General features: G+C 35.6%; 1 protein-coding gene across 2 annotated transcripts; it reads left to right on the top strand.

Annotated features, from left to right (window-relative positions):
• Positions 1 to 2,031: 2,031 nt before the first annotated feature.
• On the top strand, positions 2,032 to 24,074 carry LOC149814775 (YTH domain-containing protein ECT4-like). Of its 2 annotated transcripts, XM_089989612.1 has the most exons (9): positions 2,032 to 2,143; positions 4,050 to 4,126; positions 4,209 to 4,380; positions 4,768 to 4,844; positions 4,933 to 5,092; positions 5,183 to 5,439; positions 6,612 to 7,145; positions 7,482 to 7,694; positions 23,363 to 24,074. In XM_089989612.1, the coding sequence occupies exons 2-9, from the start codon at positions 4,070 to 4,072 to the stop codon at positions 23,627 to 23,629; spliced, it is 1,737 nt and encodes a 578-aa protein (XP_089845738.1). In that variant the 5' UTR covers positions 2,032 to 2,143; positions 4,050 to 4,069; the 3' UTR covers positions 23,630 to 24,074. The 2 variants fall into 2 exon arrangements, with proteins under 2 accessions (XP_089845738.1, XP_089845737.1); XM_089989611.1 differs by having other exon boundaries at positions 4,933 to 5,439.

The raw sequence follows: 24,074 nt of genomic DNA, 5'->3' as shown, positions 1-24,074 counted from the left end.
AAATCCAATTAGATTCAATCCAAATCCAATTAGTCTAATTAACTTTATTTATTCAAAACTTCTCATTATTTTCTCACTAACCATGGTTTAATTAACTTGTATAGTTAATTATAATTTAACAGAGTAATTAGTCATCAACTTAATTTATTCAATAATAAATTAATAACTATGCAAAAGAGTTTTTCTCCAAGGTTGGGCATGTGGGAGAAAAAAAGAAAAGAGAAATGGAGAGAGAGAGAGAGGTAGTGGAAAGATGATATGAATAAGAGAGAGTTAGGGGTGTGTGAGAGGAGGGAGGTAGGAGGCCCTTTTAAAACCTATTTGCGAAATTTCTTAATGAAATTCTCTCATAATCTCATCTAATATTGAATTTCACTTGCATTTAAATGTCATTCTATGAATCCTAGCTAATTAAGATTTTTACACAATTAAGAATTAATGAAATACATTAGTTAACTAGGTCTCTTAATACAATATAAAAACTAATTAGCTAGTTTGTCTTAAATCATATATATGGATTTAGGAAAGTGGGAATAGGAAAGAGGGGCGAGGCATCCCACCCTATTTGGACCTTGGACTCGGTACATCTAAAATCCAAGGGCCCATATAGAGTGGCATCCCACTCTAAGGATTTTATTTTAAAAAATCTAAATTAAATTCAAATTCAAATCTCAAATTAAATCCAGATTGAAATTCATGTCAAATTGAAATTAAAACCCAAATTAAAATTAAATTCTAAATTAAAATTCAACTTCATATTAAATCCCAAATTGAGATTCAAACAAAATTTAAGACATAATTTTCATCTTTATTTCTCATAAAATTATAAACAATTATGAGGTGTTACAAGTATGAAGACAAGTTTCATCTAACATGAGCTTTGAGGACAAACCTTATCCTTATATGCACATGAATGTCATTTCTGTGTGGTCTTTTCTTTTGTTTTTAATTTTTTCTCTTGCATCTTATCATTATATAATATAATATTTAACTTATATAACTTTTCTTATTAATGCTCGTCCCTTGGATGGGTCGTTTTACTAGTACTTATAAAGGAGCAATGAGGGGCATTTGAGAGCAAAAAATTAGTTGTATCACAACATTTTAAAAATAGCAAAGGAGATTTGTTTAGGTTGAGTGTAATTTACTAAATTGTTCATTTTTTTTTGTTTTTATAAGAGTACCCACGTCACACAACATATAAAACTACAAGATGAGTGTTGCGATTTTTATTATTATTTACTAAATTGGTTGCGGTATGAATGCATTTGAATAGAGAGAAATTATGAAAGCTACTTACATAGGATTCTACGAGGATGTGTGAGAGTAGGAAAGACAAAGGGCGGTCTGTACTGTTCCAACGGATGACCTTTCGTCATCCTTTGCTCTCTCTTTTCTCTGTATCTATTAATAAATCTTTCCATTTATTAAAAAAAAGGTTAAAATATAAATTAAATCATTATATTTGAGTTAATTCTAATTCATTAAAAAGTAATTAGAATATACTATTACATGATCTAAAGGTTACATGTATTTGAATCTAATGTGTACCATCATAATGACAAGTCATGACAGTTCAGTAGTAGGATAAAAGTAGTTGTGGAGAGAGAGAGAGAGAACCACGAGGAGAAAGTAGGCTATTCAGTAATCAATTGTACTTTAAGTGTGCTATTGAATCTAATACTGTCAGAGCACTTCTGGATGCGGTTGATCTCACGATGAATGTCATCCAAAACCTGTACCAATGAAATGCTCATTACTTAGATGGCCCCACTTTTTTTTCGATGATGAACGGCATCAGAATGGTTTAAAATGAACGGATCATTTCATTTTTAAGATGAACGAAGGCCCACAGGCGCCTCTGACGTGATCCTCTCTCGTTATTATGGTGTCCGTTGATGTTTAATGCAAAGTCAATTGGTTTCTTTTCATTTGCTTCTCGTTAGAAGTCTTCCACAATTGCCCATGTTCTTACGCTGATAATGCCAATAATTTTGCGCAATAAATATGCAGCGGGCCTTACTCTTGGTCAGGGGTACCCAGTCGATGCAGCGTGACCTAAAATAAGAGATAGAGAAAGAGAGAGAGAATTCGCCTCTGCTTCTCGCTGGGGTTGTCCCTGTTTCATCGTCTCCCCTCTCATGTAAGTCTCTCTCTCTCTCTCTCTCTCAAGAACTTTCCTTTTTTGTGTTTTTTCTTCTTGACGAGTTAGAGTTAGGGTTAGGGTTTTGGAACACGACCACCTTTTCCCATGTCTCCCAGAAAAAAAAAACATGTTTTGGATTGAAAACGCATACTCTCCGTGAAGAAGTTAGGCGTTTGGAATCGAAATCTCTCTCCTTTTTTACTTCCTTCCCTCTCGCTGAACCGCAGATCTGAAAATTGGGGTCTTGATCATTAGTTCCTCTCCCGTTCCTTTCTTGTCTCCTTATTCTGCGTTGTTGTTTCACAAAGCAGATTTAGATATGTATATGTGGAGCCACTAGAATATGAGAACTGAAATATGAGAACTAGAATATGAGAACTAGAAATATGGGGGCATTACCAACACTGTTTTTGCAAATCCAATCATGTGGATGTGCTTGGCATGGTGAAGGAATCATCCATTGGATGGTGTATTTTCGATGAAAAAATGTGATTTTTGAATGCTTGAATATTTATGAAGATTATAAGCCATTGATTTTAAAGTCTTAAAAAATTCTCGTTTATGCATCAAAATCAGATGATTCAAGAGCGGGTTCTTATAAAACAAGCATGTAGATCACATAGGTACGGTTAGATTCAAGAGAAAGGAACAAAAACTCCATGAAAATCGCCGTTCACACATTAGTTCTCATATTCTGGTGACTCTGTATGTGTGCATGTCTACGTATATATGTATGTATCTATAAGTTTAGCTTGCCGTTTGTGATTTGTGTTAGTCTGCGTGTCAGAGTTTAATTGTATGATTTGGTTATTCTTCGTGGGCAGTCTCCTCAATTGGCATGGTTTTCTGTGTCTCATCTAACTTTTAACTTAGGGGTTGCTGTGGTTTGATATGCATGGAATTTGTGAAGATGGGAGAGATGGGCGATAATTTGATGTTGGAGTTACAAAAGATATTTCCTTTTGAAGTTCTGATTTGTATTGCCATGAAGAGTGGGGAGGAGTTTGACTTTTGGAGGAATGGGTGGGGGGTTTGGGATTGCTACTTCTATCGATCAATTCGATTCCATTCCTGAATACTAAAGACCACTAAAGAAATGTGTAAACCTTAAATGCTGAACTATGTATGCCATCCGGCTCTGGGTTGTAACCCTTAAGTTACCTGCCGAGTCAAACCATGTCTCAACTACGTGGAAATTGTTTGATGCGCTACTCAACTGGGTTGTCGTTCTGTTAGTTTGAACTGTGACACCTGATTAACATGGTTGTCACATCTCAGTATGATTCCAAGACACTGGAAGTGCTTCTTGAACTGTGGATCAAATGGGGATGACTCAATTGTTACTTATATGAGAGGAGGATGATTCAAGAATTTTTTATCCCGGAGACTGCCCCTTCTGGGAATAAAGAAAAGTTCTTGGGGTATGTTGGAACCATTTGAAGGTGCATTTTTTGTATTAATTGAGTCCCAACACTTTGTTCTTTAACACGCAGACTGTACGATTCATGTGATTTTTCGTTTTTTGCAATTTGCAGTTGTGCAATTGCTTTATTTGCGAGCATATATAGACTGTGTGTCTTCCATGCGTTGTTGTTAACTTTTGTTGTGTATGGTTGTGGTTGTGTGGATGGAATGCGGAATTATATGTACATTTTATATTGATGTCAGCATTGTTATGTTGTTTTTAACAATGGACAAGTCAAATTTGCTTTTATCTCACTAAAAAGATAAGAACGTAATAATTCATGGTTTTCTTATTTATTGCACTCTTATCAATTAATTTTTCGGTTTGATTAGTCTTGGGTTTCATTGGCTTGCTAGAAATGCTGACATGTTATGATGCATATTGAATTTCCTCCTTTTTTATTATCTACAAATTAACTTAAAAAAGGATTTGCCTCAGATCCTATTGATTTGTTGAAAATGTTGATGCATGATGCCAAAGAAAACTCTTCAGATGTGGAAGTTGGGAAGGAACAGGTAATTTTCTTCTCTATATACAATTATTTTATTTCAGTGGTAGAATTTCAAGTTACCTGAGGTTAGAACTTTGGTGGCACAGCCCATATCAAGCAAAGGTGAGAGGATGGTATCTTCTGATATTTCGTTAGATTCAACCATAACGGAACAATTGAAAGATGCAACAGTCCAACCTGGTCCTCTGGAAGCAAGTGGAGCTAGTAATGACATGCGTCCAGCCATGGTCTATGCACCTCAACCAATTTATTATGGAGGTCAGTTTGGCCTTTTGTTTTCGGATTGTGTTTTTTGGAGCAAGTCAGTGATTTGGTGGAGTCTCTGTTGGCTTGTTTTTAGCTACATTGGCAAAGAATCGGCAACCTATCAATTAGAATTACTGAGAATAGACTTTCTCGCTGTTTTGTCCTTTTTATTCCCTTCTCTTTTCCTATTTGGAACTTGTTATTTTCCCATATAGATCTTTGCACCTTAGCACATGGTAATTCACAAGACACTGGACACGTAAAAAGAATGACAATAAGGAGGCTTCGGCTATTCCCTTTTTGAGTTATGCTCATGATGATGACTGGTTTTTTGCATATGTTGAGCATTTGAAGGATTTAGTTTTGTTGCCCTTCATCCTTTTTGTTTATTTTCTTCAGGTTATGATACCTCCATTGGTGAATTGGACGAATACCCTCAATATGTAAATGCTGATGTTGTGGAAATTGGTTCTCCTGTAAGTATTATATATGGATATTTTTTCTCACATTTCATTCTATTTTACTCGGTGATTAGCTACAACTTTTATGTTTCTTTTGCTGTAGGGAGTTTATCATCCTGGTTATGGATATAACCCTCAAATGCCTTACGGCCCCTATTCTCCAGCTACGACACCTGTGCCCCCAGTCCATCTGGATGGTCCTTTATACACGCCACAGCAATTCCCATACACGGGTTCCTATTACCCACCGGCACTTCCACCGAGTATGCCCTATATAATTTCACCAACACATATCTCTCAAGGCGATCTTTCTATGCCATCCAGCATTGATCAACAAAAACGTTTTATTTCAGATCGTTCCGTGAATAATGGCATGCTGTTTGTGCCGAGGCCTGGTTATTCTCCTAGCTTTGCTGGCAGTGCTGGCTACTATGATTTGGGGCAAGGCTTTTATGGGTTTGGGTCTGGTGGATCTTGGTCAGATTGGTCAAAATCATCTGATGGCCAGAACAGATCATTCAATTTGTTGATGTCACCTCCTGCTGGTTCACAACCAGTGGCAACGTTTGGATCATTTGGGCATAATGTTACACCTTTGGCTCCTGGGGCTGTAAGTTTTTCTTTTTCCTTTTTTTTTGGCTATTACAGTATTCATTCTATTAATCAGAATTGCATTTCCTTATCTAGGTTATTTGTGATTTTCATTTTTCGGCTTCCCTGCTCTTAATCTACATTTCTCTTGAAAACAAAGGTTTTGTTAATCTGTGTTAGTTTTTCTTTCCTGATGATGTTATGGCTTTGATGGTTAAGAAGTTGTGTTTACTTTGTACCATGCTTATATGTGCATGTCTGCACCTTTTGGTGTTCTGTGCATCATGTGGTTTATCTTACAGAACTTTTGTGTCTCTCATCCCTTTTTCATCATAATTTGCGCTTATGTCTTCTCCAAAAAATTAGAACTGCTGGCCTGCATTTTCTTTTTGGTTCAGTGGTCATTGTTGTTTGTTTAGGTTTCCATTTGTATGTGTTTGGTATAGGCATATGGAAAACATAGAATCCTTTTTCCCTTTTTTCTTCAACTGATTTAAAAGTGTTGCTGCACATTTCTGGAATTTGTTAGATCACTGTAGGTGATGTTACGTAAAATGTTGTGCTACTACTTAGTCTTAATAATCTGGAATGTAGGTATTCTCAAAAGCAGTATATCAATTAGTTCTTTGAAATTAGTATTATCGTTGACATTATGCCCTTCTTTCCTGTGTATGGTTGGCAAAGAGCATCCAGTGATCCACATATGCTTATCTTAGACTCCTGGGATTGTATTTATTTATGCTTTATTGCCTCATCATCAGGTTTCAAGCATGAAAAAATCAACAGGGTCTACTACCCTTTTCCAGATATGAATAGCTTACCATAGAACTCCTTGGATCATCTAGCAAGAATCATCCAATTCACAAATAATTTCTTTTTCTTCTGAATTGAATTCTAAAAAAATTACCTTGCCTTTTGTATATGCACATAGTACTACACTCTTTCGCAATAGTAAAATTAATTAGTTCTGCTACTTAATGAATACTAAATCTATCTTGATTACTGATTATAATTATGAAAGTCATTAAATTAATTAAAGAAAAACTATGAAATAGAGCAATTACAGTTAAGTTATTAGCATTGGATTATTTTGGATTCATCAAAATACGAATGGATGGGTGGAGCAAAGAGATAGAATGAGAGTGCTATTTGAATCTGCATTCTATTTTGATGAACATATTAATTTTCCAGTTTCAGGCTCCTCCCCAGCAAATGCCAATGTATGGATCTGCAGCATCAACAAGTTCCTATAATAGAGTTTATGGACATGGTGGAATCTATCATCAAGGTGTTAATGTTGGAAGATCTGTTGTAGGTTTAGGAACAAATAGTCGGAGTTGGATTGCTGTTGACAAGGGTAGGCGGAGAACAAGAGGCACTGGCTCCTTATGTAGCTGCGATGGCTCACTTGATATTCTTAGTGAGCAAAATAAAGGGCCAAGAGCTACAAGGCCAAGGCCAACAGATCAGGATTCGCTGGTTGATAGCAAGAATGGTAGATCTACTGTAGGGGCTGATAATGAAAAATACAACCATCCTGACTTCATCACAGAATATGAAGATGCTAAGTTTTTCATAATCAAGTCATACAATGAAGATAATGTTCATAAGAGTATTAAATATGGTGTTTGGGCTAGCACACCCAATGGGAATAGAAAGTTAGATTCTGCATATTGTGAATCACAGGAGAAAGATGGCAGCTGCCCTGTGTTCCTTTTTTTCTCGGTAAGCAACCTTAAACTTCATCAATTATCTACATTTTCTTCTACGGTTTAGCAAATTTTCTTTTGTGCACTTTAAATAGCAAATGGTTGGTGGTTGTTTGATTAATAAGCATTTCCGATTTAGTTGATGATCATATCAAAGTTTTTTTCATTTTTTTTTAAATTTTTGGGGATAATTGGGGAAAAGCCTCTTGGTTACCGGGTTCGATCCCAGGTCTCTCTTGCCCACCAGGGAGTACACCCATCTTTGGCCTGCAGGCAAAGAACACACTCCAGTGGGTTTCAAACTTTTATGTCTTTGCTTATCTTATTTTGAGTTTGATGTAATTCTATGCAGGTTAATGCTAGTGCACAGTTTTGTGGGGTAGCTGAGATGGTAGGGCCAGTGGATTTTGATAAGAGTGTGGACTATTGGCAGCAGGACAAGTGGAGTGGCCAATTCCCAGTCAAGTGGCATATTGTGAAAGATGTTCCAAACAGCCTGTTTCGTCACATTATTCTTTCGAATAATGATAACAAGCCTGTGACAAATAGTAGGGACACACAAGAGGTAATAATTTCCCTGTCTCTGATCTGTGATGTATTATCCTGAAATATTTTCCACGTTGCATTTCCTGCAGTGTATGTTGTGCTATGACCTGAGAGTGGATCAACCTATCCAAAGCAACTTCAAAGCGTAGAATTTCATCTAAGAGTTTCTCTGAATTAGATCTTGGGTTTTATGCTTGTGAAACCTGTATTTTTTTTGGAAATTATAGTGCATGAAGATGGTTAGATATGCTATGCTGTGATTTCCTGTTACACCAGTTCTTTTTCATGTGGATGGACATGTGTTATGGGTTACAAATTCTTCATTAGACATTTATTATATATGTTTCTTTCCTTTTTTGTTTTTAAAATGGAGGTCACATACATATAAATGAATATGCATATAGTTTTACTTAACATTAGATCATTCTTTCTTATGGCTTGAAAGATTTAGCATAGAACCTTGCAGGTTTAGTGGATCCAACATCAGACCTGATCAGCATTAAACATCTCTCTCTCTCTCTCTCTCTCTCTGAGTCGCACACATGCACAGACTTCGTCAAATTGTTATACGTCAGCAACTTTTAGTATGGATGCCTAAGTTCATCAACTTTTCTTGCCTTACCATTTGAATGAATACATGCTAGTGCCTTGTATTGGTTGAAAGATACTTTGATAAATTTTGTTGCAAACTGCATATCACTTCCCAATTTGTACTTCAAGAATTTAAAAGAAAAGATGGATTGGTATTTACTTAAATTTACTAAACATATTCTTGCTGGTTCTAAAACAACACATCACTCTGGTTCTTTTGGAGCATAGTCACATATATCGGCAATATTTTCAAAATATCGCGATATTTTCGTTGTAAATTCAGCAAACGATAATATAGGTAAAATATCACGATATTTTGAAAATATTTCCAATTTGGTAATATCGCGATATTATCATGAGAATATCATGATATTCTTGTGATATTAGCACGATATTATCAATTAGTTTTACTGTTTTTATTTATTTTTACATTTTAAATATTTTTTCTTTATTTTACATTTTTTACTTATTTCTTTTATTATTTATGTATTTTTTGTCTAAACATGATATTTTCTTACTTATTTTTGTTATTTTTTATATTTTTTATGCCCCGAGATTTTCTCGAGATTTATCACCAAACCTATAATATCGCGAAATAGCCTCGTCGAAATATAGCCGATACCAATATTTATGACTATGTTTTGTTGTTAAGGTAAAAAAGTCAAACTTGTTTTTTTCAAGCGAAATATTTACAGCTGCACATGCATACATGTTCACATGAAAATGCATACCCACATAAGAAAGGAACCCAACAAGAAGAGGAAAAAGGTGTTTCTGCACAAACAAGTTGAAATTCTTTTAGTTCTTATGGTATGCAGACACTAAGGAGCAAAGGATCGAAGAAAAGCAAGCACATCCATAGGGGAAGGTGAAGACGAAATATTTAGCACAAAAAGCAAGCTGAGTAGCCTAGACAGGGTTACCTTTAGGAGTCTATGGTTTGCCATGGATCCAAACATTGCATCTAGAACCCTGGTTATGTTCTGTGTTCTAAGTATGCATAGTTTTAATGGAGCTCACTGACATGCTAGAATTAACTCTTTGGACTATATTTCTTATGGCTTATTTACTACTTTTATGCATGAATATGGAGTTGATATGACAAATTTGGCTATTTCCTAGAATTGTTATCTTAGTGCATTGTAGTTCTCTGGTGATAGGCTTTTCAATATCTAGAAAATGAAGTGATGTCATGTTTGCTTGCAACACATTTATACAAGTCTCAAGTTAACGATTTATGCTAGCTTAAAAAGTTTTCTAATTTGTAGTATATGCTTGATTTTATAAGTATCAATTCTTGGATCATCCAATTCCGACATGTCGGTAGATTTTTATAAGGTTTGAAAATCAACGGTCTAAATTTTTCATAAATATCCAAAGCTTAGAAATTCATGTTTGCATATTTTCAATTTGGTTCATATTCATAGGGTATGACTAAGTTTTTATGCTGGCTGTCACAGGCCTACCGCAATCCTCCTCCTTTATCCGGGCTTGGGACCGACAGTGTATAACGAAACAGTTATACACAGGCGGAGTGGTTTGGACATATTCGGCGAAGGCCTAATGATGCTCCAGTTAGAAGGATGGAGAAATGGGAAAATATATTAGTTAAAAGAGGTCGGGGTAGGCCTAGGAAGACATGGATGGAGGTGATAGGAAAGGATATGAATGCTTTGAACCTCACCAAGGACATGGCATTGGATAGAAATGATTGGAGGAGAAGGATTCATGTGGAAGACCCATAATGATTTTCTTTTTTGGTTCATATCGCCGACCCCAATTATTTTGGGATGAAGGCGTAGTTGTTGTTGTTGTTGTTTGTTGTATATTTTCAATTTGCATTTATCATCACTATATATATATATATGGGTTAATCTAACATTAAACTAGTTGGGTTTAACATTAGACGAATTCAACCATATTAAAATGACTAAAATACCCTTAAAATGGTATTTTTTAAAAATGTATGGTTACTTTTTTGGAAAAGGTGTTTGACTTTTCAATTCCCTCCAAGTTCAAAAGACTTGTAATGCCCCCAAAATAGCCATGCATATCTAAAAATACCATTCTTTTAAGGGTATTTTAGTTATTTTCATAAGGTTCAATCCATCTAATGTTAAACACAACTAGTTTAATGTTATAGGGTAATACATCCTTGCTAAATGAAATATGCTAAATGGGTTTTTCGGCTTTTCCTGTATTTTTTTCGTGGTTCTGACCCCATGAATGTGTTGGGCATGGTTGATTTACTAGGAATCCACACCTGGATCATGTGTTTTCAATGAAAAAAATGATATTTAGAACCTTCAAAAATTTACAAATATTTTGGACGGTTGATTTTTCGAACCTTATAAAACCCACCCATGTGTCAGCATCGAACGCTTCAAGAGCTGATCCCTATAAAATCAACTACATAGATCACATCTATAAAGTCAGAATTTAAAAATAAAACAAAAGCCTGAAAAACACATTTAGCATGATTCATTTTGCACGCATGTATTACCCTATATATATATATGTTATCAACTTCCACTGCTATTTGTGAATGTTGACATGTTCATAACAAATTTGTACCCCCTGACAAATTTAACAATGACATGGTGATCTGATTTATTAATTCTCACCAATCATGGGTATTTTAGTAATTTTAGAAAACACATTAAGGACATTGTGCATTTTCAAAGTACAACTAATAGATGTGTCATTTACTTGTTATAAAGTTACTGAAATGCCTATGGTGGTGATAATTAATACATCAACAAGCATTATTAATTTTTTTTGTTAAATTTGTGGTGAACTTGTTAATGTCTACAAAGAGTCATGGAAGTTGCCCTCCCTCCTTTTTGAGTCATAAAATTTTGGTACATTATGAGGTTGTTGATTTTTTAAGCCTTTGAAAGTCCTTTTTACAAATCACACACGATCCAAAACCTGGTTCTACTAAACGAATCATATAAATCATATCTGTGGGGCCTTTTTGATCATCTGATTATGTGATTGGTTGGATCAAGGTGAGGCACACAGATGTACATCTACCAATATATATATATATATATATATACACAATGGGTTTATATTTGGTACAATCGATTGTACCTACAATCTAGTTTGAATCTCATGATGCGAGTTGTTTTGACACAATCTAACCTCATAGATGTGTTCAGCATGCTCGATTTAGTAGGAATCGACTCTTGGATCATGTATGAGTCAGAAAAAATTGGTGCCTTCATAGCCATTATTTTTTGGATCGCCAGAAAACCCGTATACAGGTCGGATTCCAGCAATCCAAAAGTCGGTTCTCACTAAATAAAACATGTAGATGACATCCTATGTAGTCAAAAGCGGCACGCCTTACCTAGGCAGTGAGCCCCTAAAAAGATTAGTTGGAGACTAGGCTGACTAGTTGATACTCTAATTAAAAAAATAATAATAAAATATACAAAATATGTAAGCAAACGGCTAAAATGAATAACAAACATGTATACAATATAAAATCAGTTAACAATAAGTAATAGATAAAAAATAACATGCTGACAAACATTGTAACGATTATTTTACATAACCTGCTAATGAATAAACAAACCATACAACCGACAATGTGAATAAGCATTTATACAACATAAAATCAATCAACAATAAGCAATAGACAAAAAACATCATTGAACAATATAAAACAATTATATTACATAACCTGCTCAGAAAATAAGAAAAAATGAACAATTGAATAAACAAACCATGCATAATGTATTACATGCCCAAAATAAGATAAAGAAAGAAACAAGCTAGTCATGAGATGTTGAAGATGCAAGTCCATCGACATCAGAATCATCTTCATCAACATATTGATCTTCTTCAGTTTCTACTGAAGTAGCTTATTCTTCTTCTAATTCTAAATCTCTCACGACTTTTTTCTTTTTTCCCTTCTTCGATGCTATGCTCTTATCCTTTTCCTTCGATGAACGAGTAGTTGGGCCCTCCTTATCCTTGAATGCTCCATTTGCCACATCAACATCGCGCCATGTGATGGAACCACCATCCTCATGGACCATGTCATCATCACTTGGCCAATTCATCATTTTCATCTACTTCCCTCAATATGATTGGGTTGATGTCTCCTTTGCTTTTTCTCTCTTTGTACCTTTGCCTCAATTTTTTATTATATTGCACAAACACTAAATCATTCAACTTTTTGTGCAATAATTTATTTATCTTCTTTGTATGTATTTGCATAAAGTCAAATTCAAATTAATAAACATATAATATTAATAAAATTGAGTAATAACAAAAAAATTAATAATAGTAATTAGAAAAGTTTGATTACCCTTTCAAAAGCACTCTAGTTACGCACGCAACTCAAAGCACAAGTGAGGCCAAGAACTCAAATAGCTAAGTTTTGCAACTGCTCGCATCCAGAGCCATAAGCATTCCACCACTCGGCTATATGAAATAAAGATAACATGAAATAGGTAAGTAATCAAATCAATGAACAAATTATTATATAAAAAGTATATGTAAAATTAAAATTATATGCTAAATTACTTGGTAAATAGTCTTTTCTCTTTCTTATTACCATCTCCAAGCCAAAACCTCCAAGCGATCTTCTATATTTCTGCAATTGATCGTGTATAGCTCTTTGATCTTCAATTTTTGGTACAAGACAATCAATGCATGCATACAATCCATCTTTATTTTCACCATTTCAATTCTCTTGTACCCATAATATATTTGCTGGATTTAGGTATAATCCAGCTGCATGCAATGGCCGATGCAGTTGATTTTTCCATCTTCTATCGATTATCTTCCAAATAAGACCATATCATGCTTTAATATTTTTCATGTTCAACTATCAAGTAAGCAACACAAGTTAATATATATAATAAAATCAATAAAAGCAATTATTTAGTAAAATGATTAGAACTTATAAATTATAACGTACTTTTATATGCTCTTTTGCATGGTTCATCGCCTCATATATGTAACCTATGGCTGGCTTTTCATCACTATCAACCAAGCGAAGCACATTAACCAAAGGGCCCATTACTCTACAAGCATGACTCACACTCTTCCAAAATCTAGTTTGTAAAATTATTCTTTTACATCTCTTTCCACCAACACTATTTGCCAAGTTGGAGTTGCTCCACTCATCCCCAATAAACATAGATCTCAAATCCTTTTTTGATTAATGTATACTCTGAAGAGTAAAAAATCTCATGGCAAAACGAGCCACTGCTGGCCTATATAACTTTCTTTTTGTATATATTCTCATCATGTGTTTTGACTGCGTATGAGCATATATGAACACTACCAAGTCCTTTGATTTATTTGAAAACACCTTGTAAATTCAAGCAATTCCCCTATGTCCAACATTAAATCTATACAATGTGTTGCTCATGGAGTCCAATATAAATGGTGCATCTTATTCATCAACATGCTACCCTAATTCACATAATTGGCAACATTATTTGTAATCACCTCAACTACATTTTCTTCACCCACTTCCTTTGCTACACCAAGAACAACTCATAAAGTAAATTTGCATCTCTCTCTCTCTCTCTCTCTCTCTCTCTCTCTCTCTCTCTCTCTATATATATATATATATATATATATATATATATATATATATATATATATATATATATATATATATATATATATATATATATATATATATATATATATATATATAGCCGTGCCCCCATTTTTTGAAATTGCCATGTCGTATCCTCCGTATGTGCATAGATTAAATGATATCCCTTTTGCTGGGTAGAACCATCTGCTAATGAACTCGCATACTCGCTCCCTTTCTTCCTTATATCAATTTTCTATGGTGGTCTGCTTTGTGCCAACAACCCCTGATGATTGCTTTTTTTTTCTCCAAATCAGCCCGAAAATGTGTAATGATCCTTTGGGTAATGGGGGCCTCAATCCAAAACCGCTTCTACCAGTCACATCTACTTCCCTTTCTATTTCTTCATTCGAAAGCATACTACTTGATCTACCCTCATATGTGTTGATTCTTTCATTCTTCTCATCCTTCTTCTTTGAATCATTCATTATATTCTGAAACTACTTTCTTTATTTCCGGCGTTATCTGATCACATGCCTTATCTTGCCCCATATGCCAAGTAGATGTTGCTTGATTCCTATATCACAGGGATTCGCCCAATAGAGTGCTGCACTCGCATCGACGCGATGAGAGTGCAGATGTGGCACCCGGTGCGGTCAACCACATCCAAGGTCATATCTGTCCAAAATGGACTCGGTCAACTCTGACCGAGTCCATTTTGGACAAAAAAACTATGAAAGGGGTATCTCAAGCCCCCCCCACCACCACCACCACACCACACCCCCATTAAAAAAATGGGGGGTGGTACCTTGAGCCTCCCAAGTTTTATATATATATATATATATATATATTAAAATATTAAAATATTAAAATATTTATATAAATACTCCCCCCCCCCCCCCCCCACCCACCTATGTGACATAGCTTGATTCTATATATCCCACCAGCATATGTTCCTTCGCAAAGCTCAGGTCACTAAATTCAAATCATTCTTGTCTTTGCAATACGGCCATTGCTATGCTGGGTCTTTCGATCTCTTAAAATATTTTGTGTTGCTACTGCCACTAGCTACCAAACTGGGAGTAGAACTCGCCCTAGCTGAAGAAGATCCCTCCATTTGTTATTCTATCAATTAAGAGACAAATTTTAAAATAATCAAATATATAAATGAAAGGATAAAAAAATCACATATATATAATAATATAAATGAAATAATCAAAGAAGCAAAGAATCAACTACATATATATTAATATATGAAAGGGTCAAAACTCAAAAGATGACATATATATATATACATGAAAGAATCAAATAATAAAAAAATCACATACATAAATATATAAATGTATTTATTAGTAACTTAACACACACACACACACACACACACATATATATATATATGATGTTATATTGTATATGTACATAAAATTATATCTATTAAGATGTATACATATTACATAATACATCAAATAATTACACTTGCTTTTATTCAGCCAATCAACTAAAGCAAGTAAACAGCAGTAAATCATACTTTAACAGAATCATGCATTCAAAGAAAAAATTCAGAATATATATAAAATAATCAAACATAATGGATATATGTAACTAACAAGATCATCTTATTAAGATGTATACATAATGCATCAAATAAGTAACCATGCTTTCATTCAGCCAAGCAACTAATGCAAGTAAGCAACAAAAAATCATAATTTAACAGAATCATGCATTCAAAGAGACATTTCAGAAATAAGAATATATATAAAAGAATCAAACATATTACATATATGTAAATAACAAGATTATCTTATTATTTACATACATGTGTTAAAATATGATGTATATTTATATATATATATATATAGATTACGACACATACACATATATATTATATATATATGTCTATGTGTCTATCTATATATATCTATATATATATATATATATATATATATATATATATATATATATATATATATATATATTTTTTGTAAAACCCGATAGGGGTATTTCTGTCATTTCACATGTACACGCATATCTTTGATATGCTTTCTTTTTTCTTTCTTTTTCCTTTTAGTCTTTTTCTTTTTTGTTTTTTAATTTCTTTTTTTATTCATTGGAGAGGGGTCCACATAGAGTCGTTGGACCCCTCCAACGGTCATAAATATGACCGTTGGAGGGGCTCCAACGACTCTATGGGAGCCCCTCCTTGGGTCCCTTGCTGTGTATAAATAAGGGGCACAGCCCCATGTATTTGTCAAGCTTCTAGTGAAGCATTCAATGAAGTGAAATATATATTTTTTATCTCTTTTTGTGCTTAACCACTTTTGTGGTTTATTTTGCCCTTTAGTGGCCTCTTGTGTATGTGCGTGCTTCCGTGCTTTCACTTGGAGACGTTGCTCTTTTCATTTGGCACTTCATTACATGGTATCAGAGCCTTGGTTAAGAAGGCTTCATCGGATTCTCCCTTGACAAGTAATACCTCTCCTTTCTCTTGTCTTATAATTTTTCTCTTCTAATGGCCAACAAAGATGCAAAGATCGATCTCTCATTCAAGTTGGATGGGACCAATTATCGCATGTGGGCGGCCGCTATGGAGAATAATCTCAAAGGTAAAAAGCTTTGGGGTTATGTATGTGGAACCATTCCGGAACCACAACTAAAGTTAACTAAATTTGAAGGAGGTGAAGAAAAAGCTTTGAATGAAGAAGAAAAGGAAAAGGCTATTCTTGATTACTCTTCTAAAATGGAAGATTGGGAAAGTGAACATGCTAAAATCTTAGCATGGTTCATGAATAATGTCGAATTAAAGATTTGTGCAAATCTTTCAAAATTCAAAAAGGCTAATGAAGCATGGTTTTTCATGAAAGGTATGTACACTCAAAGGGACCTTGCTAGACATTTCTTTTTACAAGAAAGGGTAAGAGCTACCAAGCAAGGTGATATGAGCATTAGGGACTACTATAGTGCCCTATCCTCTTTATGGGATGAACTTGTTCTTCTCGAACCGCAATGGGAAGGGAGTGCTATTGCTATGAGACAAGAGCAAATGGAAAAAGAGAGGTTCTTTCAATTTATTCATGGGCTTCGTCCCGAATTTGAACAACTTAGAGGATCTCTACTTCATAGGGCCTCTACTCCTCTAAGCGATATTTTGGCCGATTTATGTCAAGAAGAAACCCGCTTAGCCTTGAAAAAAGATGTTGATGAAGTGCATGCCGTGTCTATACCCGGCAACAATGTAAGACCATATAAACCACCACATTTTTGAAAGAATAATGGTGGTGGAGGAAGAAAAATCATTTGTCATAATTGTAATGAACCGGGTCATATTCGTCCCGATTGCCCTAAATTCAAGAAGAAGGTGGCTTCCGTGGGAGAAACTCCTCCAATCATCAATGAAGATTCTAAGAAGGATGGTGACATAAAGGATTCCATCGCTCATCTAACTGAAACTCTTCAACAATTTATGAATATGAACGCCTCTACATCATCATCCTCACCTTCCACTTCCGGTGCTGCCATCTCTTCTTTCCCAGGTATGACTTCTTGGATTCTTGATTCGGGTGCCTCTTTCCATATGACTCCAAATGCATCGCTTTTATCAAAACCAAGTCTCAATAAATTTAAATCATATGTATCCACCGCCGATGGAACATCTTTAAATGTTGAGGGTATTGGAAACCTAGAGAAAATTTATGACCAAAACAAAGAATTTTTTGTTCCCAAAATCTGGATCATCCCAAAACTTAATTTAAATCTTTTTTCCGTCTCTCAAATTACCGATTTTGAATGTAATGTCTCGTTTTCACCAACCCATTGCTATGTGCAGGATCTTCGGTCCGGGAAGCGGATTGGGCAAGGCCATAGAAGAGGGGACCTTTACTATATGGATTTTTTGTCTTTGCCATCCAAATCATTTTGTAATCATGTTCAATCCAAAGATATTGAGACTTGGCATAAGAGACTCGGACACCCTAGTATTTCCAAATTGTACCTTTTTCCATTTTTGGAAAAATTTTGTAATACAAATACATTTATATGCAATGATTGTATTCTTGGGAAAATTCACTCTCTTCCATATTCTCATAGCAATTTTGTGTCAAAAAGGCCTTTTGAACTTGTGCATTCCGATGTATGGGGACCAGCACCCGTTATGTCCAAAGGAGGCTTCTCTTACTATGTTTCTTTTATTGATGATTTTTCTAGATACACATGGATTTATATTATCAAAAATAAATCCAATGTCTTCACTAATTTTAAAGAGTTTCACGCTCTTGTTCAAAATCAATTCCATCACAATATAGCCATTTTTAGATCCGACTCAGGAGGAGAATACATGTCTAAAGATTTTCAAAATTATTTTAAAACAAATGGAATTTTACACCAACGATCTTGTCCTAAAACTCCGCAACAAAATGGTCTTGCGGAAAGGAAACATAGGCATTTAATCGAAACCACAAGAACTCTTCTTGTGTCTAAAAATGTTCCTAAAAATTTTTGGCCCGAAGCTTTTCTTACCGCAACATATCTTGTGAATCGTATGCCTTCTTCTTCTTTGAAAAATGTTTCGCCCTTTGAAAAATTATTTAAAATTACTCCCGATTTTAATAGACTAAGAATCTTTGGATGCAAATGTTTTGTGCTTAGTCAAGGACAAGATAAGTTGTCACCTAAAGCTGTTGAATGTGTGTTCATTGGCTATGGTGAGAATCAAAAAGGCTATAGATGCTATGATATTCGAAACAATAAATTATATGTGTCAAGAAATGTAAACTTTATTGAAGAACAAAATGGTTTTGATATCCACACATCTAATGAAGACATCGATTATTCTTTTCTATTTGACTTAGCTCCTAGAATCGAGTCTCCTAAGGATATTACTTGTGATACTAGTTGTGATGGAATTTCACATTATAATGATATACCACAACATGATAATATTTCCCAAAATGAAAATCTTAATGATACAACTGTTTATACCCGGCGGATAGGAAATGAACATCAACCTGCTATTGACAGATACTCTCAAGACTTCTCTTTAGAAGAATCTACTGACAACAATCTACCTAGGAGATCTTCAGGTACTAGTAGGCCACCACAAAAATTTGTGTCCTATGAATCCTTTTCTCCGAATTATAGGGCCTGTCTCATGTTAATACATTCGTATCACGAACCTACCTCATTCAAGGAAGCTATAGATCACCCACATTGGGTTGAAGCTATGAAAATCGAATTAGAGGCTCTTAACAAGGCCCAAACCTGGAGCATTATTCCTCAACCTTTAGGAAAAAAAGCAATTGGGTGTAGATGGTTTTATAAAGTCAAAACCAAATGTGATGGGTCTCTTGAGAGATACAAAGCCCGTCTGGTTGCAAAAGGCTATGCCCAAGAATATGGGATTGATTATGAAGAAACCTTTGCTCCTGTGGCCAGAATGACTAGTGTACGAACCTTAATTGCATTAGCATCCATCAAACAATGGCCTATATACCAACTTGATGTTAAAAATGCATTCTTAAATGGAACTTTATGTGAAGAAGTTCTTATGGATCCTCCGCCGGGTCTTGAAATTGGGAAAGGTAATATTCTAAAATTAAACAAAGCTCTTTATGGGTTAAAACAAGCACCAAAAGCTTGGTATGATCTTTTTAGCAAAGTAGTTCTTGATAATGGCTTCTCCTCATGTTACACTGATACTGCTTTGTTTGTTAAATCTTCTAATGAGTATATAACAATTCTGTTATTATACGTTGATGATATGATTATCACATGTAATGATAAGAAAGGTATTGATCTTATTAAGAATATTCTTAAGAAAAATTTTGATATGTCTGACCTGGGTTTTCTAAGGTATTTCTTAGGAATTGAAGTTGCATACTCCCCCAAGGGGTATGTCCTATCTCAAATGAAGCTTGCCTCTGACATTATTGCTAGGTCTGGGCTGACTGATGACAAAAGGGTGGAGACTCCAGAAGTGATTAATGCCAAGATGAGAGCCAATGATGGCACTCCTTTAGCAGATCCCACGCCTTATCGTCAATTGATTGGATCCTTAACATATTTATCTATCACCAGGCCTGACATTTCTCATGCAGTTCATAGTGCAAGCCAATTTCAAACTGCCCCTACCACTACTCACATGGCAGCAGTTATGAGAATTATCAAATATCTAAAAAATTCCATAACTAAGGGAGTGTTCTTATCCTCTTCTTAACCTCTTACTTTACTTGCGTATACTGACTCTGATTGGGGGGGTAACCCCGATGATCGTGTTTCTACCACAGATTATTGTGTGTTTCTTGGGGAATCGCTTATCTCCTGGAGGTGTAAGAAGCAGCGTAAAGTTTCTCTCTCGTCTACCGAAGCAGAATATCGTGCGATGGCCACTACCACAACTGAGATTATATGGTTAAGAAGTCTGCTTAAAGATATGGGTGTCTCACTCTCAACTCCTTCAAAGCTGTGTTGTGACAACAAGAGCTCCATTTATATTGCTAGCAATCACACTTTTCATGAACGGACAAAGCATATTGAGATGGACTGTCATTATGTTCGAGATGAGTTTTTACGAGGCACCATTCAACTCCCATATGTTTCTACCGAATATCAGTTGGCGGACTTCTTCACCAAAGCTTTGCCTTCGCCTCGCTTCTACTTCCTCCTTAGCAAACTCTCGGTGATTTCACCATGCATTTGAGGGGGGGTGTTAAAATATGATGTATATTTATATATATATATATATATATATATATAGATAGATAGATTACGACACATACACATATATTATATATATATATATGTCTATGTGTCTATCTATATATAAATAAATAAATATATATATATATATATATTTTTGTAAAACCCGATAGGGGTATTTCTGTCATTTCACCTGTACACGCATATCTTTGATATGCTTTCTTTTTTCTTTCTTTTTCCTTTTAGTCTTTTTCTTTTTTGTTTTTTAATTTCTTTTTTTATTCATTGGAGAGGGGTCCACATAGAGTCGTTGGACCCCTCCAACGATCATAAATATGACCGTTGGAGGGGCTCCAACGACTCTATGGGAGCCCCTCCTTGGGTCCCTTGCTGTGTATAAATAAGGGACACAGCCCCATGTATTTGTCAAGCTTCTAGTGAAGCATTCAATGAAGTGAAATATATTTTTTTTATCTCTTTTTGTGCTTAACCACTTTTGTGGTTTATTTTGCCCTTTAGTGGCCTCTTGTGTATGTGCGTGCTTCCGTGCTTTCACTTGGAGACGTTGCTCTTTTCATTTGGCACTTCATTACAACATGTAATATAGGGGAGGAAAAGGAGAAGAGGGGAGGCGGGAGGAAAAGAAGAAGAGGAAGCTAAGAAGAAGAAAAGGAAAAGAAGGAGAGGTAAAGAAGAAGAAAAGGGGAGTCGGGAAGAAGAAGGGAGGAAAAGAAGAAGAAGATAGCAAGGGGAGACAGGAAGAAAAAAAGGAAGAGATGGGAGGAAAAGAAGAAGAGGAAGAAGGAAAAGAATGAGAGAGAGAGAAGGGGTACGACGCCTTACGTCATGCCCCTTTATTAACGTCATATATAAAAAAAGAACAAAATTCTAATTACTAAGTGCCCTAGTCAGCACCTAGTTGAGATTTTTGGCACATATGCAGATCTATGTAACATAGACACGATCGTTTTGCTGTCGTACCCGTGTCGACACGGGTGTAGGTACTGGATGCAGTGCGGGTACGCCCTGGGTTTGGTCCAAATCCAACCCAAACTACTTTTGAGGGTACTTTTGTTAGGGTTTTACCTTGGTCCCCTCTCGTTTCTCTCGTCTCGACTTCCCTCTTCTCTCCATGGTCTCGCTCTCGTCTCCCCCTTCTCTCTCTCTCTCTTTGGTCTCGTCTCGACTTCCCCCTCTCTGTCTCTCGTCTTCCCTCTTGTTTTGACCCCGAGAGAGGGAGAAAAGAAACAAAGGAGGAGGATGTGAGCGAGAGAGAAAGGAAGAAGAAACAAAGGTGGAGGAAGAAAGTGGTGGAGAGAGAGGAGGGGGAGGCGTATGTGGCTTCTTCTCCTTCCTCTTCTTCTTGGTCGGTGCTGGAGATTCTTAGGGGTTCCTTTTCTCTCTCTCTCTATGTAAGTATGTATATATATAGTGTATATACAATAAACCCATTTTGTAATTTGAAGGCATTCATTGGATCTAGCCGATCCAATCCATTTTGTCCAAACCGATCCAAAGTCCGAAGAAAGTATATATATATTTTTAGTTGATCAGACCCTATAGATATGATCTATAAGTTTAGTAGAAAATAAGTTTTGGATCATGTGGTTATAGCATATATGTATATTTTTTAAGTCCTTTAAAAATCAATGGCTCACAATGTATCAAAATTTCATGACTTAAAAAATCCTACTTTTATGTTAAAAAAACATGATCCAAAGCATGATTCCTATAAAATAAACTATGTTGAGTACATCCATAAGGTTTAATTGAGAAGATACAACCTACCCATGGTTTCTAGTACGTGGGACTAGGTACTCCCTGAGCACCGTAGCATTACTATATATATAGCCGTGTCCCCATACCTGCACTTTTTGAAATCACCATGTTGTACCCTACGTACCCGCACCGGTACCTGTACCCATGTGACAGATGCAGATCCAGTGCCTAGACACCCTAGACTAGGCGCTAGACCTGCGCCTAGGGTGACTAGGCACCTAGTTGCCGTATTTGACTACATAGATCGCATCTATGGTGTTAGATGTGTGCCCCATTTGCTAGGTTATTTGCACCTACAAACGACTGTAGCAAATTTTAACCTTATATATATATTTAAAGAAATAAAATTCAAAGAATTAGAGAACAAAGTTTCTAGCTTTCTCTCTATATATAAAATCTTGAAAAAAAATTCGCAACTTACTGTTATTGTGAAGCCTGCTGGGTTGGTAAATTAGTAAATTGACCATAGTAAACACATCTTGAATATTAAGTCATATTTTCATCATCTGGGTCTATGTAAAAAGTGAAAGCTTTACAACAACGGCAAGTTTAGATCCATTAAATCGCTTATTACAAGTGTATGGTTTGTCCCATCATGCCAGGTTGCAGAACTGCATCTGTCCATTGTTATGTTTCTGCATTAAAAAATTTCTTGGAATATGATTGCAGTTGCAAGTTAGAACCTTCAAGTATTTTGGTCTTTTCAGCTCCATTCCTTATCCACAACGTGGTTTTTAAATGGCCCGTGTTATTTATTTATGATATATGGAGAAACCTGGATGGAAGTATTTTGTTCCTTTCATCTCTGTTCTTGGTTTGCATGATGGGCTTTATTAGTGGTATGCTTCATCTTTTAATTTCTAGTTTAGCAAGCATGAGAGTCTAAATCCAGGATTCAATTCTTTGAAAGTGTTTTATCTGGCCATCACATTCAAAGCCATAAAATCTTTGTTAAGCCCTATCACACTTGCAACAATATATACTGTTATATCTGAAAACTATGAGTTTGTTGTATGCCTAACCATGAGAACCACATTATATCCAAACTTCTCTTTTTTCAGGTCAGATTAGATCGTGGATTAGAGATCTTGAATTTTTTTAAAAACTACGATTCTGATGTCTCCATTCTGGATGACTTTGATTACTACGAGGAGCAGGAGATAGCCATGCAAGAAAGAAAGGCGAGACAGCAGGCCAGCTTTGTTGGTCTAGTTACCACTGGCGAGGATCACACAAAACCATCATCTGTTACAGTGGAGCTTGCAAATTCTTTTGCAAGTGTTGTACGTCTGGGTGAAGGCAAAGCCATACAGCGGAAGGTTTGCTGAATCAAGGGGGAGCAAGGTGATTCAGGATACAGACAGAGGTGCCCCAGTTTCTAAAGGCGAGCCTGATAAATGAATGGGATCCAGTAGTTGAAAGATGGCAGTGCAGATGATTTGCCTGAATCTGATCCTGTATCCATCAATACTTGAGGATCTAATCTGAGTGGCATGGTAGGCTGGAAGGTTGCATTGTAATGCAATGGAATTCACTGATGATACTGCCTGAGTTAGAGGTGGTTTCTGGGGGTTGCCCAGTGTATAGTAGTAATGTTTGTCATCGTCCTCTTGTTTTAGCTCTAGATATGCTCTTGATTAGTTTTTGTTTTCCCTTCTATCCACCGAGAGTGAGGGCAGCTATTCGTGGCTGCTGTTGGCTATAAGCCTTTTGTAAAGTTAGACTGCCTGAGAGATTTTATCAATAAGAAAAACGGGTGTTTTTTTGTTTTTC

This window comes from Nuphar pumila, chromosome 15, assembly GCF_984573655.1.
Source record: "Nuphar pumila chromosome 15, dmNupPumi1.hap1.1, whole genome shotgun sequence".
NCBI lineage: Eukaryota > Viridiplantae > Streptophyta > Magnoliopsida > Nymphaeales > Nymphaeaceae > Nuphar > Nuphar pumila.
The sequence above is the reverse complement of the archived record's forward strand: the minus strand, read 5'-3'. Positions and strand labels throughout refer to the sequence as shown.

Coding starts and splice junctions, on each gene's coding strand:
- LOC149814775 (XM_089989611.1), top strand. CDS start 4,070: ATGTTGATGCATGATGCCAAAGAAAACTCTTCAGATGTGGAAGTTGGG. Junction 4,127..4,208: donor TGGAAGTTGGGAAGGAACAG/GTAATTTTCTTC, acceptor TTGGTGGCACAG/CCCATATCAAGCAAAGGTGA. Junction 7,695..23,362: donor ATAGTAGGGACACACAAGAG/GTAATAATTTCC, acceptor CTCTTTTTTCAG/GTCAGATTAGATCGTGGATT.